This window comes from Lacerta agilis, chromosome 3, assembly GCF_009819535.1.
Source record: "Lacerta agilis isolate rLacAgi1 chromosome 3, rLacAgi1.pri, whole genome shotgun sequence".
In the NCBI taxonomy this organism is placed as follows: domain Eukaryota; kingdom Metazoa; phylum Chordata; class Lepidosauria; order Squamata; family Lacertidae; genus Lacerta; species Lacerta agilis.
In genome coordinates, this window is record NC_046314.1 from 32,262,889 (window position 1) to 32,278,442 (window position 15,554).

The following is a 15,554-nucleotide window of genomic DNA, read 5'->3' on the forward strand; positions in this document are numbered from 1 at the left end:
GTAAAATAAAATTATTGAGGGGAAACAAGGCCCTGCCATGTAACCAAGGCTGTTGTGAGCAAATAAGGTGTGAATTCAGTCGCCTTTGGACAGCAGAGTTTTCACTTGGTCCTTACCACACATTGCAAGCCCTCTCATACTGCAGAGAATCCCGGGAAGTGTAGTTTGTTAAAGGTGCTGGGAACTGTTGCTCTGTGAGATTAGCACCCTTAACACACTACACTTCCTAGGATCCTCCATGACTGTTAAAGTGGTATAAGAATGCTTTAAATACATGGTGTGGATGTAACCCTAGTTGGTTGCCCATGTCAACTCATGAGAGGATTTTTAATTCCAGTGTGTCTCCTCCTGTCCACAATCCTCACTCTCATTGAAGTGCAACTGAATTCCTCTTAAATAGCCAGGGCCGGCTCGAGACAATATGGCACCTCAGTTTGGCAAATGAAGCGACATGGTTCTTCCTGCCTAACCTGCCCTCTTATCGTTGTCTTCCCTACCTGGCTGCTTTCCACAGCTGACAAAGCATGTTCTTCCTTGCCTGGAGGAGGGGGTCCTTTCTCAGAGTGAGGCATTGTGGGAAAAGCCACCCAGAGAAAACCTGTGTTGCTACCATTTTGCCATGATGGTACAAATTACTTCTTATTTTTTTTTAGAAAAACAGAAAAATTTAGACTATTATAATTCAAAGTGTTGTTTGAAAAAGTATTTTGCATGACCAGGTGGAGCCCCACCCAGCCCCCAGGGACTACCAGAATGAATAATGACCCATGACAACGTTTTATGGAATTAAAATTTTGGCCACAACTTTATTAAACTTTCAAATGTTGGAAGACCTTGGCTTAGGCATTGGGCATGTATCCCTCCCAGTCCCCCAGCCGGGGGAACTGGGGCTCCTCAGGATGAATGGGATATGAGGGTGCTCTGCAAGACGCATGTGTACGCAGGCAGCCCACTCCATATCCCCACACACAGGGTAGTTCACTGACAACCTTTCAGTGTATGGCCAGAGATACCCATTTACAACCACTTTAAGAGGGGACCCTGAAATCGCCACCACAGGGGGAGGTGAGTCATCACTTCATGTCCACACACCCCATTATAGGGAAGAAAAGACTAAAGGATTCTGCCCAAGGCCTTAAACCGCCAAAGTTGTGCCAAATTGCTATGGAGAAGACAAAACCTGCCAATGCTGGAAAATTTCTTCCCAGCTCTTCAACAGCAACCAGTCAAAGACTGTAGCAGTGCCCAATAAACAGGAAGAAAAAAGGTTAACCTGCAAAAAGAACATTAAACTAAGGGAGGGTTGGGTGGGTGAAGTTCTTGAGCCAACTGCCTGGCTGCTGCGGGCTCCGCCTCCTATTTATGCGACTGACCCCACCTCCAGCAGTGCTAAATGACTAACTGAGGTTTGGCAGGAACATCCAAAGAATAGCACTGAGAGGCAGGCCAGCCCAATCAGCCGGTAGGTCCCCAGGAGCCCAAAAGGTGCCCACAGTGTAAGGTGTGAACGCTCATTATCAGCAGCACAAGCCTCACCCACAATACCTTAAACAAGGGAGTGCCTAGTGTGTCAACGGCTTAGTCAGCAGCCAGGAATCTTCAACTGGCTTGGAAGGAGATCAGCAGCAGAAGCAATGAATGGACAGGAGAAGGCTAGTTGTGGTGGCAATGGTGACCAGCCAATCTACTGGCTGGGAGGGTGGGCAATGTATGAGAGTACAATCCTCTTCACCTCCCCATCCATCCCTTCATCCACACAGCTCAGCATGGCACATGGTAAGTCGAGTCCTGCAGGGACAGCCTTAGATTTTCCACTTATTTAAGTACGTGTGTGATGTAAATTTACTGCTTTATTTTCTGTGTATCACAGAAACACAGAAAGTGTTGTTCTTTGAGCTGCACTATCCTCTTTCATCCAAAGGCATCCCTCTCCCTTGAAAGACTGCACCCTTTCCATCCTGTTGTCCCACATGCCACCTCCATGACCTCCTCTGAATTCCTACTCAAAGTCCACCTTTTCCATGAACCCTCTGGCACAGAGCTTCAGTTCACTTGCCAAATTGTAAGCTCCTTTACCCAGAGAATTGGTCTCTGTAAAGTGTCCTGCACATGGACGCTGCTGACTGAATGAATGGATTAATAAAGTGCATTCTAGTCCAACATCTGTTTGATCTTTTACAGGCTTATAAGAAGGAAATAAGTGCTTGCTGTAGATATTGTTAAAAAAGAGAGAAATAATGTAGTTATGAAATATAAAGCTGTTGAAACAAACAAAATTATGATTCCTTTCTCCCTCCTCCCTAAAACACAAAATGATCATCTCTCAATGCCTCACCCTGTCTTTTCAGTGTTTTCAAGGACACAGCAATGAAAGCCTGGAGAAGGTGATATCCTTCCAGCTAGAGGGAGTGGGCAGGTGTGCTTGAAAAACAGTAGTTTTGAGAAGAGAGGGTCAGAGAAACAAGTTGTCTGTGGCAGGAGAGAAGGGGAGAAAGAGAGGGATGTGAGTTGGCTGAAGTCACCTTGAGTCAGGAGATATAAGGCACCAATGCTCCCAAGAAACACTTCCCCAGTTTCTGGCCTTTTTATGTTTGAAGGACTTAAAGTTGCACTGATAACCCTCAAGATATCAGTATTGCCATTTTATGCTGCTTGAACCCAGTCCACAAACAGTACATGGTCAGCCTGGGAAGAGGAATGGAGAGAGAAAAGGGGGGCAGAGACACAAAAAAGACAGATAAATAAATGGGTGGGAGAAAGAGGCAGGGAAAGGGAGAAGAAATTTGTGACAGTATGTATGCAGCAACCCATAAGAAACTGAGGGAGGGTGAAAGGGTGAATATTCAGTGGAGAGAGATCCTACTGACTATGTGCTTCGCGGTGTTAGGAGGGTTGGGATCGACATCCAGACATTGGCTGCAGGCCTCCAATTGATATAAGACACAGCCATTGGCACGATAACTTCCCACCATAACAGCTGTTATATATGCATTTGCCGATGAGCTAATAATATTCTGGAATTGCTTCCTGGTGTTTTATGTTTGCAGGACAAGTTGTTAGCAATTCAGCATGCTGGTGAGCAGCTTTCTCCTTGTGCTTGTTAAGAGTGCTGCCGTGCACCATTTGATTGTGCTTGATTGAATCTTCCAGGGACTGGCTAAATTAAAATATCAACCTTAAGATATTATTGTTTAACATTTGCCGCTAACACAATTGCCTGATAGTACATATACTGTATAAATATTCCATCAAGGTTTCTAAATGCTTTTTTCTACAATCAGCACATAGGGTGTTTTAAAGGTCAAGTGAGAAGACAGGTTTTCCTTCTCTCTCTCTCTTCCCCCCCCCCACCATTTTTGCATAATTGTAAATGTAGAATGCATGCACAATCATTCAAGTGCCCCCTGGTGGTTAAGCTGCTGGTAATTATGTCCCACTGCCCAACCCAGTAGCAATTGTGTCATTTTATCCTTTGTGCTTCCACAAGTATAATCATTAAAAACTGGCTGGCTAATTGCAACCTGGATGATGAGCTCGGTCTGTGTAGAACTGGATTTGGTGCCCAAAGCCATTCAAATTTGGATGGATGGAAAGGTCAGACAATCAGTTGATGAACCACAGGGATAAAGGGTGACTTTAACACAACAATAATGTTTGTGCATTTGCAAGTGTCCCCAAACTGTTGCATGTGGTGTCTTTCTATTGTTGAGTGACATTTGTCAGCAATGACTGAAAACATCTTTTGGATTGCCTGGCAAAATAACTTAAAAGGTAATGAAACAAACAGATCTCGTTTACTGCCAAGCTTGTTAAATGTTACTCATGCTGGGAATAGAGTATCAATTGGACTCCATAAAAAGGAAGACAATGATCCACCAAACTGGTCCTGTGCTCAACTATTTCTCACTTTTCTTGGTCATTCACATTCTCAACTATTTATTGCCACCAAAGTTAGCTTAATGTTCTTGAAGTACCATCCAGTACACAGTGTTGTCCCAATCCATATGAAGTTATTTGCACTTTAAGTGACATTGAAATTATTATTATTATTATTATTATTATTATTACTACAGCAATGTTTCATTCATTTTAATGGGATGTAAATGCAAAAAAGGATCCATACTTAGGCTGGATCTAGACACATCAAAAAAGTGTTTTAGGAAAACGCGTTGTAAACCTCAAAGTGGGAAATCACATTGGCAAAAGACGGAACTCCACAGCGCGATTTGGTGTCACAGCGGTGTAACATATATCAATATTTCTTTACTAATGTAACTGAGTCCTTGCTGTTAACATACAGGATACTGACAATACTCTTTTGTCTATTAAAAAGAACTTTGAAGAAAACTAAGAAGTGACATTATTGTGCATTCTGATCCAAGGTAGTGTAATTTGCTATGAATGACAAAATGAAACCTAATTGAAGATGAACGTTTGCAGAGATAAATCTGTAACTGAAATTCTTTAATGAAATAAAAATTTCAGAATTTTGCATATTAATCATTATTAGTAGTGGCAGAACTTTAATTATAATAGAAATGAATTATCGATTGTTGATACAAAGTAAAGTTTGAAACTATGACAGAAATATTCCAGAAGTGAGTTAATTCTCAATGATAAATCCTGATCCAGAAAAATATATATGCTAGCCTAAAGATTTGTTCTGATGATGATATTGAATCTTCAGGCCTAAACTCCTCTTTTGATGCTCCCAATTTGTAAAAGATCTATTACGTGATTTGTGTCAAAATATAGCATAATAGCCTCATTAAGCTTTTATCTTCGAAAGGCGATAAAACAATGGATAGTATCAACTAATTGGCATTATTAGGTTGTTATTAACTCCATTATGATCAATTAAATGTAATTACATACATCTTGTTCAATTAAGTTTGTAGAAATAGCAATTGCTTGTTCTTCCTCAACTCAAATGAACTTTCCCAATAATTACTTATGGGATATTATAATGATAATAAAAAGCACTTCACACACAGGGTTTTCTTCTAATGAATCCCTACAACTCTTTATAAAGACTATTTTTAGAACCACATAGTATAAGAAAACAAAGGTGTGGGAGTTGCTGGATGGAAACTGTGGAACTGAATAATACTGAGATGCATTATTTTTAAGGCCTGGGTCCCGGGAATGTGTCCCGGGGCCACAGTATAGATCTGACCGGCCCTCCAATTTGTCTGGTGTCAAGTGTGTTTGAGGTTGTATTCAGTGGTGTTCCTACTGTCAACCAAGCAGTTCAAAAGCATACCAGCATGAGTAGATAAATAGGTACCGCTGCAGCAGGAAGGTAAACAGTGTTTCTGTGCGCTCTGACACTCGTCACGGTGTCCCATTGCGCCAGAAGCAGTTGAGTCATGCTGACCACATGGCCCCAAAAGCTGTCTGCGGACAAATACTGGCTCCATTGGCCTGAAGTGAAATGAGCGCCACACCCCACAGTTAGGTTTGACCAGACTTAACCCTCCAGGGTCCTTTATCTTTACCTACTGAGAACAGACCCATTTCAATTAATAGACAGGGTTACAGTAACTTAGGTTCATTAATTTCAATCAGTCTACTCTGAATCAGGCTTAGTAGGATAAAACTGTATTCTGCTCCCCTCACAAGCCCTCCCATCATCTATCATGTAAGATTAGCACTGTCAAAGGCGATAACCGCTGAACTTTTGATCAGTCAGGGAGATCCTCACACACAGTATTGGTTATGCAATTTGCCACTGCCCTCAAGGATCAATGCTATCATCATATCTTATTCTGCACTCCCTAAAATCCCTATACAATGGTACCTTGGTTCTTGAATGTAATCTGTTCTGGAATTCCATTTGACTCCCAAAACGTTCGAAAACCAAGGCGTGGCTTCCGATTGGCACAGGCCCCAGAAACAATAGCTGACAGCCGCATCGGACACCCGGCTTCTGAAAAACGTTCGAAAACCAGAGCACTCACTTCTGGTTTTTTGGCATTCGGGAGTCAATTTGAGAACCAAGGTTCCACTGTATAGTGGAGATTTTAAAATGCATGTATACTGAATACATACACAAAGATATAGCCTAAGAAAAGGCTTAAGGCAAATACATCTATTGTGGACTGTACAGTGGTACCTCTGGATGCGAACAGGATCCGTTCTGGAGCCCCGTTCGCATCATGAGCAGTCCGCATCCTGAGCGCCGCGTCTGCGCATTGTCGCTGCGCGATTCGGCGCTTTTGCGCATGATGTCATTTGATGCGTCTGCGCATGCGCGAACCACCGAACCTGGAAGTAACCTGTTCCGGTACTTCCGGGTTCAGCGGGTTCAAAACCTGTGACAAACGCAACACACAGCGTTTGTAACACGAGGTACGACTGTGCTATGGGGGGGGGGACACTGAATTTACAGATACTGAGTGATCAGCGGGGTCCCTTTCACAACCCGGCAAGGATGAACTTTGAAAGTACCACACTCCTGACCCCACTAATATGATTCTTAAAATGCTTAGAGGAGTGCCATAGGAAGACATCCCAAGGAAGTAAACTCTTTGACAGTGCTGGAAGCAAGTGTGAATGGGGCTCATATATTCTGTTAATCTGACACCTGAAGGAACTGTATCAGCATAGCCTGCCAACCTCGACTGTGCCATGTAATTGGTGGTGGAAAAATGTTTCCAGGAGCATCAAGATTTATGAGCTATGCATCAGATAACATTATTTTGATACAAAATAGAAAATTCTTTCCAGTAGCACCTTAGAGACCAACTGAGTTTGTTCTTGGTATGTGCTTTCGTGTGCATGCACACTTCTTCAGATACCTTCAGATACCTGAAGAAGTGTGCATGCACATGAAAGCTCATACCAAGAACAAACTCAGTTGGTCTCTAAGGTGCTACTGGAAAGAATTTTCTATTTTGTTTCGACTATGGCAGACCAACACGGCTACCCACCTGTAACTGGAATTATTTTGATAATCACCGTGACATGGTGAGGGAATTTACATTGTTTCCCAAATCAATCTGTATGGTTATTTGTCTCTGGTAACCCTGAATTCATTGTTGCTGGTGTGTTGTCAACACTTCTAAAAGAAAAGGACTGGGTAGTTTCAGGAAATCAGCATAATGTGAAATGATGGCTTTGCTTAAGGGTTTATTGCCATTAAATCCAATTCCTTTATTGTGTACACTCACCACCAACCCCCAATAAAAAGATACTTGAAACTATTCTTGGAGGATGAAGTATTTATGACATTTACTAATGTGTGACATTACCCCCAGGAAGTGAGGTTATTAGCCCATCTGCTAATCCATTCATCTGTGAAAAAAAGACTAAGATCAAAATAACACTTCCAAAATTTACTCCACAGGTTAATCAAGTCAATTGAAAATATAGAAATAGACATATTGGGAATAAAGTGACTTGGTTATCATGATTTTCTGAAGGCCCTTTCAAAGCAATTTCTTTTTGGTATTAGCATGTTTAATGCCCAGATAATATTGCAGCTTAATTCTCATACATGATAATGCCACATCAAATTGAATAATGTGCCATAATTTTCCTGTGTGCCATAAAAGCAATACCTTGTAGCAGAAGTTTTTTTCTTGCACTATAATCTGAAAGAACCAGCTGCTCTGAGCAGTCTTTCTTTCTTTTTTAAAAAGCCAGTTAACCGTCTTCCTTGATTGCTCCCATTTGATCTTGATGCACACCCAGAATATATTAGCTTTCATTTATTTACCTTCTACGTCAATCCATTTAAACCATTGCTTAATTAGAGAAAGACTCCAAATTAATTACACTTATCAGTCTAATTATGCATCAATCCACTGCATTACATGGATGTCATGAGACTAGTCTAGCACAGTGACTAAGTGAGTGAGCTGCAGATCCTGGAGAAGCCCTGTTCAAATCTCAGCTCTGCCACAACCTAACCAGCTGGCCTCAGGTAAACCTCCCCCCTTCTCTTTTTCTCTCCCTGTCCCATCTGCATTGTATGAATGAAAAAAATACGGACCTCCCTTGCTGTGCTGTTAAAAACATTACCCAGACAATGCAAGTGGAGCATTGTGAACAATTTGAAGTGCTGTATATATATGTTTCCTGAGCATCAAGTACAGTCTACAAATTTTAAACTGTTTTTCCATGTTCAGATGTAAGAAACCATGAAACAAGTTGGACCATGGCTTTTCACCTTCTCCATCCCAGGGGCATTAAAGAGGAGCGGCAAAGTAGCCTGCCGGAACACTCCCAGTGAAAGGGGGCATTTCACCAGTAGTAGGAGTGGAGGGGCGGGCAGGCAGGCAGAGTGCTGTCTCTTGCATGTCTACCATCTGAGGCACCTGCTTCTTCCCCACCTCATGGAAGGGCCACCTCCGCCCCCCACCATGTTTCCATAGCTACACATTGTAAGCATGTGAAGGCCACCATTTTCAGTTGGCAAGCCTGTGTCATCCCATCCATTTCAGTTAGTTGGGAAACCGATTTCTGATATTTGGGAGGAATGAATTTGGGAGGACTGACCAGTGGCTGAGTCTATAGCCTGCCGAAGAATGACTTTGCACTATTCAGAAAGAGTTAATTGGTTTCAATCTAGCTTAGTTTTTTTGTATGTGCATTTGCCAGAACATGAACATGAGCTTGCTGGATTTTGTGCTCAGATGAATGGTTAGAAACACACCCCCATAGAAGGTCCTTTTGGTCATTTTCACTATCACACGATAGTGAATGAGCCCAATAATCAAAGGCCTGCATATCTTTCAGAAAGGATTTTTCCTAACTATGTATCCGCAATTGTATTGTCGGAGATAACCATTCACTTATATCTTTTTTATTCTTTAGAAACTGTGTAACACTTATATTTCACCTCTCTTCACAAGTGATCCTGGGGTGGGTAGCAATAATGTAGAAACAATAAACCACAATTAATGCATAGCATTAACTCATCTGTCTGTTGTTGCTTTCTCAAATAGTCACTAAACCTACTCAAAGGCCTGGAGGAAGAGAGTTGCCTTTACCTGGCGCCAGGAGGTATGAGGATGAGCCATGGTTTTGGGGCACGTAAGTAGAAAGTGAGATTTGCCCCTAAGCAGAGTGTTAAATGTCACTGTGCTCATTGTCTGGGCAACCATCTATTGCAACCGCAAGGATGAGATGTGCATTAGCACACAAGCAGCAAATTTCTAAAGAAAAGCACAAGCTTTTTTTCATTCTTTTGAATGAAACCCATTAGTATCAACATTAGCATGTTGAAACTAGTAGAGATGGTTTTAATCTAACCAGAGAGAGTTCATGTCTTACCTTTAAAAGCTGTTAGCTCTATCTGCCCTGCACGCTTTCTCTCAAAATTAACATTTTATAATTCCAATAAGAAACTTCATGGTGTGTGATAGTGTCTACTAATGATAAGCAGTGGTGGAGAAAGGCACCTGGCCTTATGGTCTCAGTCTTAAGGCACCAAAACTGCCATTTTTTTTAAAAAAAGAACAATACGCTCCTGCCATATCTTATTGCTCAGTTAACTTGCTTATTGAATTTTTAAGTATTCTGCTCCATTGGAATTCACTGTACCATATTGTCCCAGGTTAATAAATAAGATGACACCATGTGCTTAATTGTGGGGAAGGGGCATCAAGCTGTCAGCAGGACTTCAACACTGTGGTCTGGTGCAAGCATAGTGCTAGTGCATCAGGAGCCAGCCTCAGCAACATTTGCTTCCTCTGCTCCTCTGTTCCCCTCTGTGTAGCACATTGTCCCTTTCTTCCATTGTTGGCTTTATACTTTAACCCCAGTCCAGTGTTCTGCATCAACTTGAACAATGGTTAATGATAAGTACAATAAAACTATTGGTTTCACACAATAGTTTAGATTAGGTGTGAGGAACCTGTGTCCCTCCAGATATTCCTGGGTTGTGATTTCCACTACCCCTCAACTTTGGTCATGCTGGATATAGCACTTGGGGGTTGGAGTCCAATGCCATCTGAAGGGCCACAGGTTCCCCACCACTGATTTGGATGGAAATCCTAGTTAGGGCTGCAAAACTCTTGTAAATCAACTGCCCATTTATTTGGAATAGCCAGTAGCCGCTGAAGGTTATAGATAACCCTACAAGCTGAATATTGTTTCTTTGAAAATAACTGTTTCTTGCTGTGATCCTTCTGGGATGGGAACAAGTCACAAATCTTAATTAATTACATCATTCCCATGATAATTGGTACTGCACTTCGCTGAAGTCGAGGTCAAGTTTCAATTGACTTCATTAATGTTAGGTCTGCATCTCAGGGTGTGAACCAGGATAACCTTGCAGACTGAACTGATCAATTGGCCCATTATCCCCCAAGACAAACTCAGACACTGTGAATGGCAAAACAAAGAAATAAGTGAATAAACTTACCTAACGTGCACTCTGTATTTCTGTCCATCATCCACTCTCACATTAGTACTGATGTTTCTAATTTCTCCTATGCTGTCGCATACAAATTGGTACTGAATAAAGGAAGCGAGGAGGGGAGATAATTTATTGTAATTGCAAAGCATCAGTAATTTTTAAAAGCTGAAACACGAATGAGTGAAATCAGGGCGAAAGAGGAAATGCTTCCCTTTCCCATGGCCCATGTCAGATATGCATGCAGGGGTTTCTCTTGTTCATCTGTGAAGTTCACATTTTTAACGGACAGAGAAGAATAATTCCTGTACATATGCAATTCCGGGCCATGCCAGATAGCACCAAAAAACTTTGATCAAAATAACTGAAAAAGTAACTGAAAAAGAAATGCATGAATAATATTCCTTTGCTGCAAATAAGATTTGGAATGAGTAAATCAGCTTCATTTTCTGATGATCCATTCGTAGACTATTACCTTCAGCATTAACGGTGCTGACAATCAGCATGCTTGCTAATCCACACTTTACATACTTGTGTGGTGTATAGCTTATTTGTATATACTGGGTGAGAGCAAACATAGCACAAGTGGGCATCTGCCTTCTCCTTTTCCTCCCCTCTACGGCTCCCGCTGCATGCCCTCGAAATCTGCTCCAGTTGGTTGGGAAAGGAGAAAGCAGAAGCCCCATTGTGCAAATGGGAAAGCGTCATTGGGCAATGCGTGCTGTGTAGAATCATGCCTTTAATTGCACTCTGTGGTATCCATTAATGTGAATTAATGAAAAGCAGGAGCTGATCTATTCATCTGTGTGCCAATGAGTAAATCACAAGTGCTCTGAAATAGGATCTGGGGACTGAAGTCTCTTCCTTCACACAATGCTTGTGGAAGCCATGATTCTTCTCATACAGACACAAATCACACTGGGAGCTTCCTGTAGGTTTTATGTGTTTTTCAGTACTGCACACTCCTTTTTTAACATCCGCACAGTGACATGAGGCAGATGTTTTTCTAGGGGTTTATTTTCCCACAGGAATAACTTCATGGGTTACAATGAATGGATGATGACTTCAATATCAGGCGAGCTTAGCAGTGTCAAAGTATTTAGCTTTCTTTGCTGTGGCATCAGAAAGTTTTCTGATACAAAATTTCCCTCAATTCAAAATTTTCTGGAACAGCCACATCTCCGCAATTACATGGGCTTATTTATTTATTAATCTTTTCATTATAAATGTAAAGATAATGAGCAGTTCTTATACATATGAACCATGAGAAGACATGATTTTTAGTCTCAATCCAGGAAAACTGGAAATTCTACCCATTTACTGTGCAATAAAAATATACTGCAAATAAATACTGCTCAGTGCTATAGCTACTGCTGCACAGCAAGATAATTTTAAAGCAAGTCCCTTCAGTGGATTATGTGCAGGAAGAAATAAATGTGTATATGATATGAAAAAGTGTACATTTCTGTGTTCTGCCAAATGCAAAAAACCCCTTTATTACATGATCAATTAGGCCAAACTGGTACCATCCAGGTGTAATCCAAAATGTCTGGAGAGCACCAGATCGGATAATGCCAGACATTCTTAGGCAAATCCACACTAGAAATGGAAACCAGTTTGTCTGTCTTGGTTCCCCTATAAGGGAGTCCTGGGAATGATAGTTCTATTAAGGCACTCAAGATGGGCTTTTTTTGGGGGGGGGGGTCATTAGAACCATGTGGATGTACTTTTTATTAAAACTTTGAATAATTTGGATGTATTTATGATGTACCTAATAGGTTAACTCACTGCATTACTGGTATTTTGTTTTCACCTGAGAGTCCATGGCTTAGGACCCTCGTACCTAAGGGACCGCCTCTCCTGGTATGCCCAGGGTAGGACCTTAAGGTCCTCAAATAATAACTTTTTGGAGGTCCCAAGCCACAAGGATGCTAGGATGGCTTCAACTAGGGCCAGGGCCTTCTCAGTACTGGCCCTGACTTGGTGGAACGGTCTGTCACAAGAGACCAGGGCCCTGCGGGATTTGGAATCTTTCCGCAGGGCCTGCAAGACGGAGTTGTTCCACCTGGCCTTTGGGTTGGTTTTAGTTTAACCCTGATGTTTCATTCTTTTGGTGTGATTGGTGGACTACATAAAATGAGGCTGCAGTCTAAATTAAATTTTAAATTGTATTTTAATCTGTATTTTAATGAATTGTTTTATGTTCTTGTTGTGATTTTATTGGTGTTAGCCGCCCTGAGCCCGGTTTGGCAGGGAAGGGCGGGGTATAAATAAAATATTATTATTATTATTATTATTATTATTATTATTATTATTATTATTATTATTATTATCATGAACTAGTGATCATGAAGCAGGGCCACATTCTTCTGCCACATTCTATTCCTGTACATTTTCCATGAGAACTGTTGTTATCAATGCCCACATAGCTTCCCTCCCCTATCATGCATGAATATTATCCCCAGGTGTCATAATTATCACTTGTAAAAGGATTCGGAAAGGGGGCAATTTAAACAGTGACATCACCACCACCATTTTAAAAGAACTGTTTCTAAACACTTAAAAGCATCCATGGGTACCCAAATGTATTAGCTGCTGATGGTGTGGTGTGGGGAAGCTCAAACCGTACTTTAAACGATAATTTGAAACATTACCTGCAAGGTCCCATGTTTGACAGAAAGTCGAATAACGAAATGTCCCACTGTTCTTGGGTTCTGTTCAATATAAAGAATGGTTCCTTCGAAGCTGAAGGTCTGGAATTCTAAACTGATGTTGTTTTGCGGTTGCAAACGAAAACCCTCGAATTCCATGTAAGAATTCCCTTGGTATTGGATATAGCTAGAATCTATTGTGGAGGGGGGGGGAGAATTAAGAATGCACATTAGTTGATTACCTACCACTGAGGCAAAGAAATAGAAGCTAGGACTCTGAAGGTTTTGTTGGCAGAGTTCCTGTGCATTCAGCACTGAAAAACAGGCAGAAATCAGCAAGTGGGTTGTTTTACAAGCAGAGAGATTCAATGATGGGGAAGAATGGTACCTTCTGATTACTGCCTATTATGCAGCAGGGATGACAGCACTCTTTGCAACATCCTTGGACTACCTGCCCTGAGCTGCCTGTTCATGGTGGTTGCACACAATAGGTGAACACAATAGGGTTCCTTTAGTACTGAATTCTCCATTAATCACATGCGAGAAAACTGAGCAACTGTGGATATTGACCAATGTGAGCATCCGTAGTATTAAATGTTTCCTTTTTCTTTTTGTAAAATGTCAAATTGATAACACCAGTGAAACCAATGACCTGGCCACATATATAGTCAGGCACATCTTCAGACCTGACACCACTGAGTTAAACAACTGAGTATCAGTTGGTCAATGGGCCAGTCATGATCGTTTTAGCAGTTTATTCAAGCAGGGAAATATTCTCATTTCATAGGAAGAACTACATAGAATTAGAATTATTTAGATCTTTTCACAAAGAATGTTCAAGGGTTGCTGAAAGATAACAAAATAGAAAGAACATTTCTTGTTCTGAAAATATGTATCAATGCATTTCCTCATACATTTCATTCCTATGATCTTTGAAAATCCCACTATGTATGAGGTATACATATGCATAAATAAAAATTGTCCTGAATTTAACTGAGCCCTCTTCAATATGTGACACTGGAAATTGACTGCCTTTTGAAGGGCATGTCTGGCTTTCAGGCTTCAAAGGAGTCCACAGATTTCAGCACATTTGGTTCTAACATCAGCACTGATGACAATTTTTAGAGCAGCAATGCCAAGAGTCTGGAGCAAGGCAAACACAGAGGCAAGTTCCTTTTCGTTCCAAATTCAATTACAAAGCATTATGGTTTAAACGCCACTCCCTTTTCTCCAACCAGAGAACTTTATAAGGCCCCATGTAAGGGCAAACTGAGGACAAACTTATGGAAAATACCTAAGGACAGATAGGAAAACTGTACTCATGCTTTCAGAGCTAGCCAAAATGTGATGGGGAAAATAGTAATGTAGAAACTGTGGACTACAACTTTCCTTCACTTTCTGCAACCCACCCACAACTGCAATCCCTAGCAGGGGTGCTAACTCAAATACATGGGGAGGAGCAGGTAAGCCCCACCCCACGTAATCAATCACAAGATGATCAATCACACACACACTATTTGAATGGCCACACCATCAACTTGGGGTGGGGACTGGTCCCCTCTAATATTTTTTTGTGGGCGCCGAAGGGACATTGGCACTTGAGAATTGGCTCCTATGATCCCTACACAATGTAGATGTCACCCTCACGGCTCACTACTAAGTTGTGCCTGCACAGCTGTTCTCTGAGTCTCCAGCTCACCAGCTGTGAAAACCGCAATGAAATGGTGAGGTTGTTTTCAGCTTGTCCACAACTGGATTATTCTGGATCCAGCCCATAGCTGATATTTACATGCAAAGGCAAGTTTATTAGAAGAATATATAAAACCTAAAGAGGTTTTGAGCTGCATACAGCTCTTTGTCACCCACACTACAAAATGCACCTACTGAAGGTCTATTTTATTCTTCCTATAGATCTGAGAAGATAATGAATGATACTTTAGTTCTTTTGAACAATTGCTCTATATTGTATTCTGTATTTGTGATTCTCATGCTTTGAGATCCACACACTATCTTTTGTTGGAGCACTATCCCAGTGAAGAGCTATTGCTCAAAACATGGGGCGCCAGACATTCTTGCAATAAATTTCTCTGCACTCAATTACTGCCACTGTTTTGCATGCCACTCTTTTTCAGCATGGTGCCCGTGGCACATTTCATGTTTAAAAAGGCACCACTTATTTCACAATTGGAACAACTGCCCCCTTGTTTCACAATGAAAGTATTTCTGGTATTTAACAAACCAACCAAATGTAAGTGACACACCCTTGTGCTTTCAGAACTCACATCATTGAAGCCATCACCCAATGTATACATTGGAATCAAATGGCAGTCTCAGCTCCCTTCAAGCATCAAAGCAAGAAGAAAAGAGCTCCAATAAGTTCAAAGGCTTCTGTGCCATAATAGTTGTTCAGAAGAGGGAATTTCAGTAGGTTTTCTCAGCCCTGTAGGACTATGCAATTACAAGCTTCACCTGCTGCAATTTCTCCTTCTGCACAGCGTCTAAGGTTGACAAGCCCTGCCCTCTAGTAGCATCTAATCGCT

The 15,554-nt window shown here is 41.4% G+C and overlaps 1 protein-coding gene across 1 annotated transcript in view; it reads right to left on the reverse strand.

Annotated features, from left to right (window-relative positions):
• EYS (eyes shut homolog) overlaps positions 1 to 15,554 on the reverse strand; it is a 266,420-nt gene that overhangs the window by 191,942 nt on the left and 58,924 nt on the right. Inside the window, exons 3-4 of the mRNA XM_033143208.1 lie at positions 13,018 to 13,208; positions 10,373 to 10,464 (exon numbers count right to left, since the gene is read on the reverse strand). Of these exons, the coding sequence (XP_032999099.1) occupies positions 10,373 to 10,464; positions 13,018 to 13,208 (283 nt within the window). The remainder of the gene's footprint in view (positions 1 to 10,372; positions 10,465 to 13,017; positions 13,209 to 15,554) is intronic.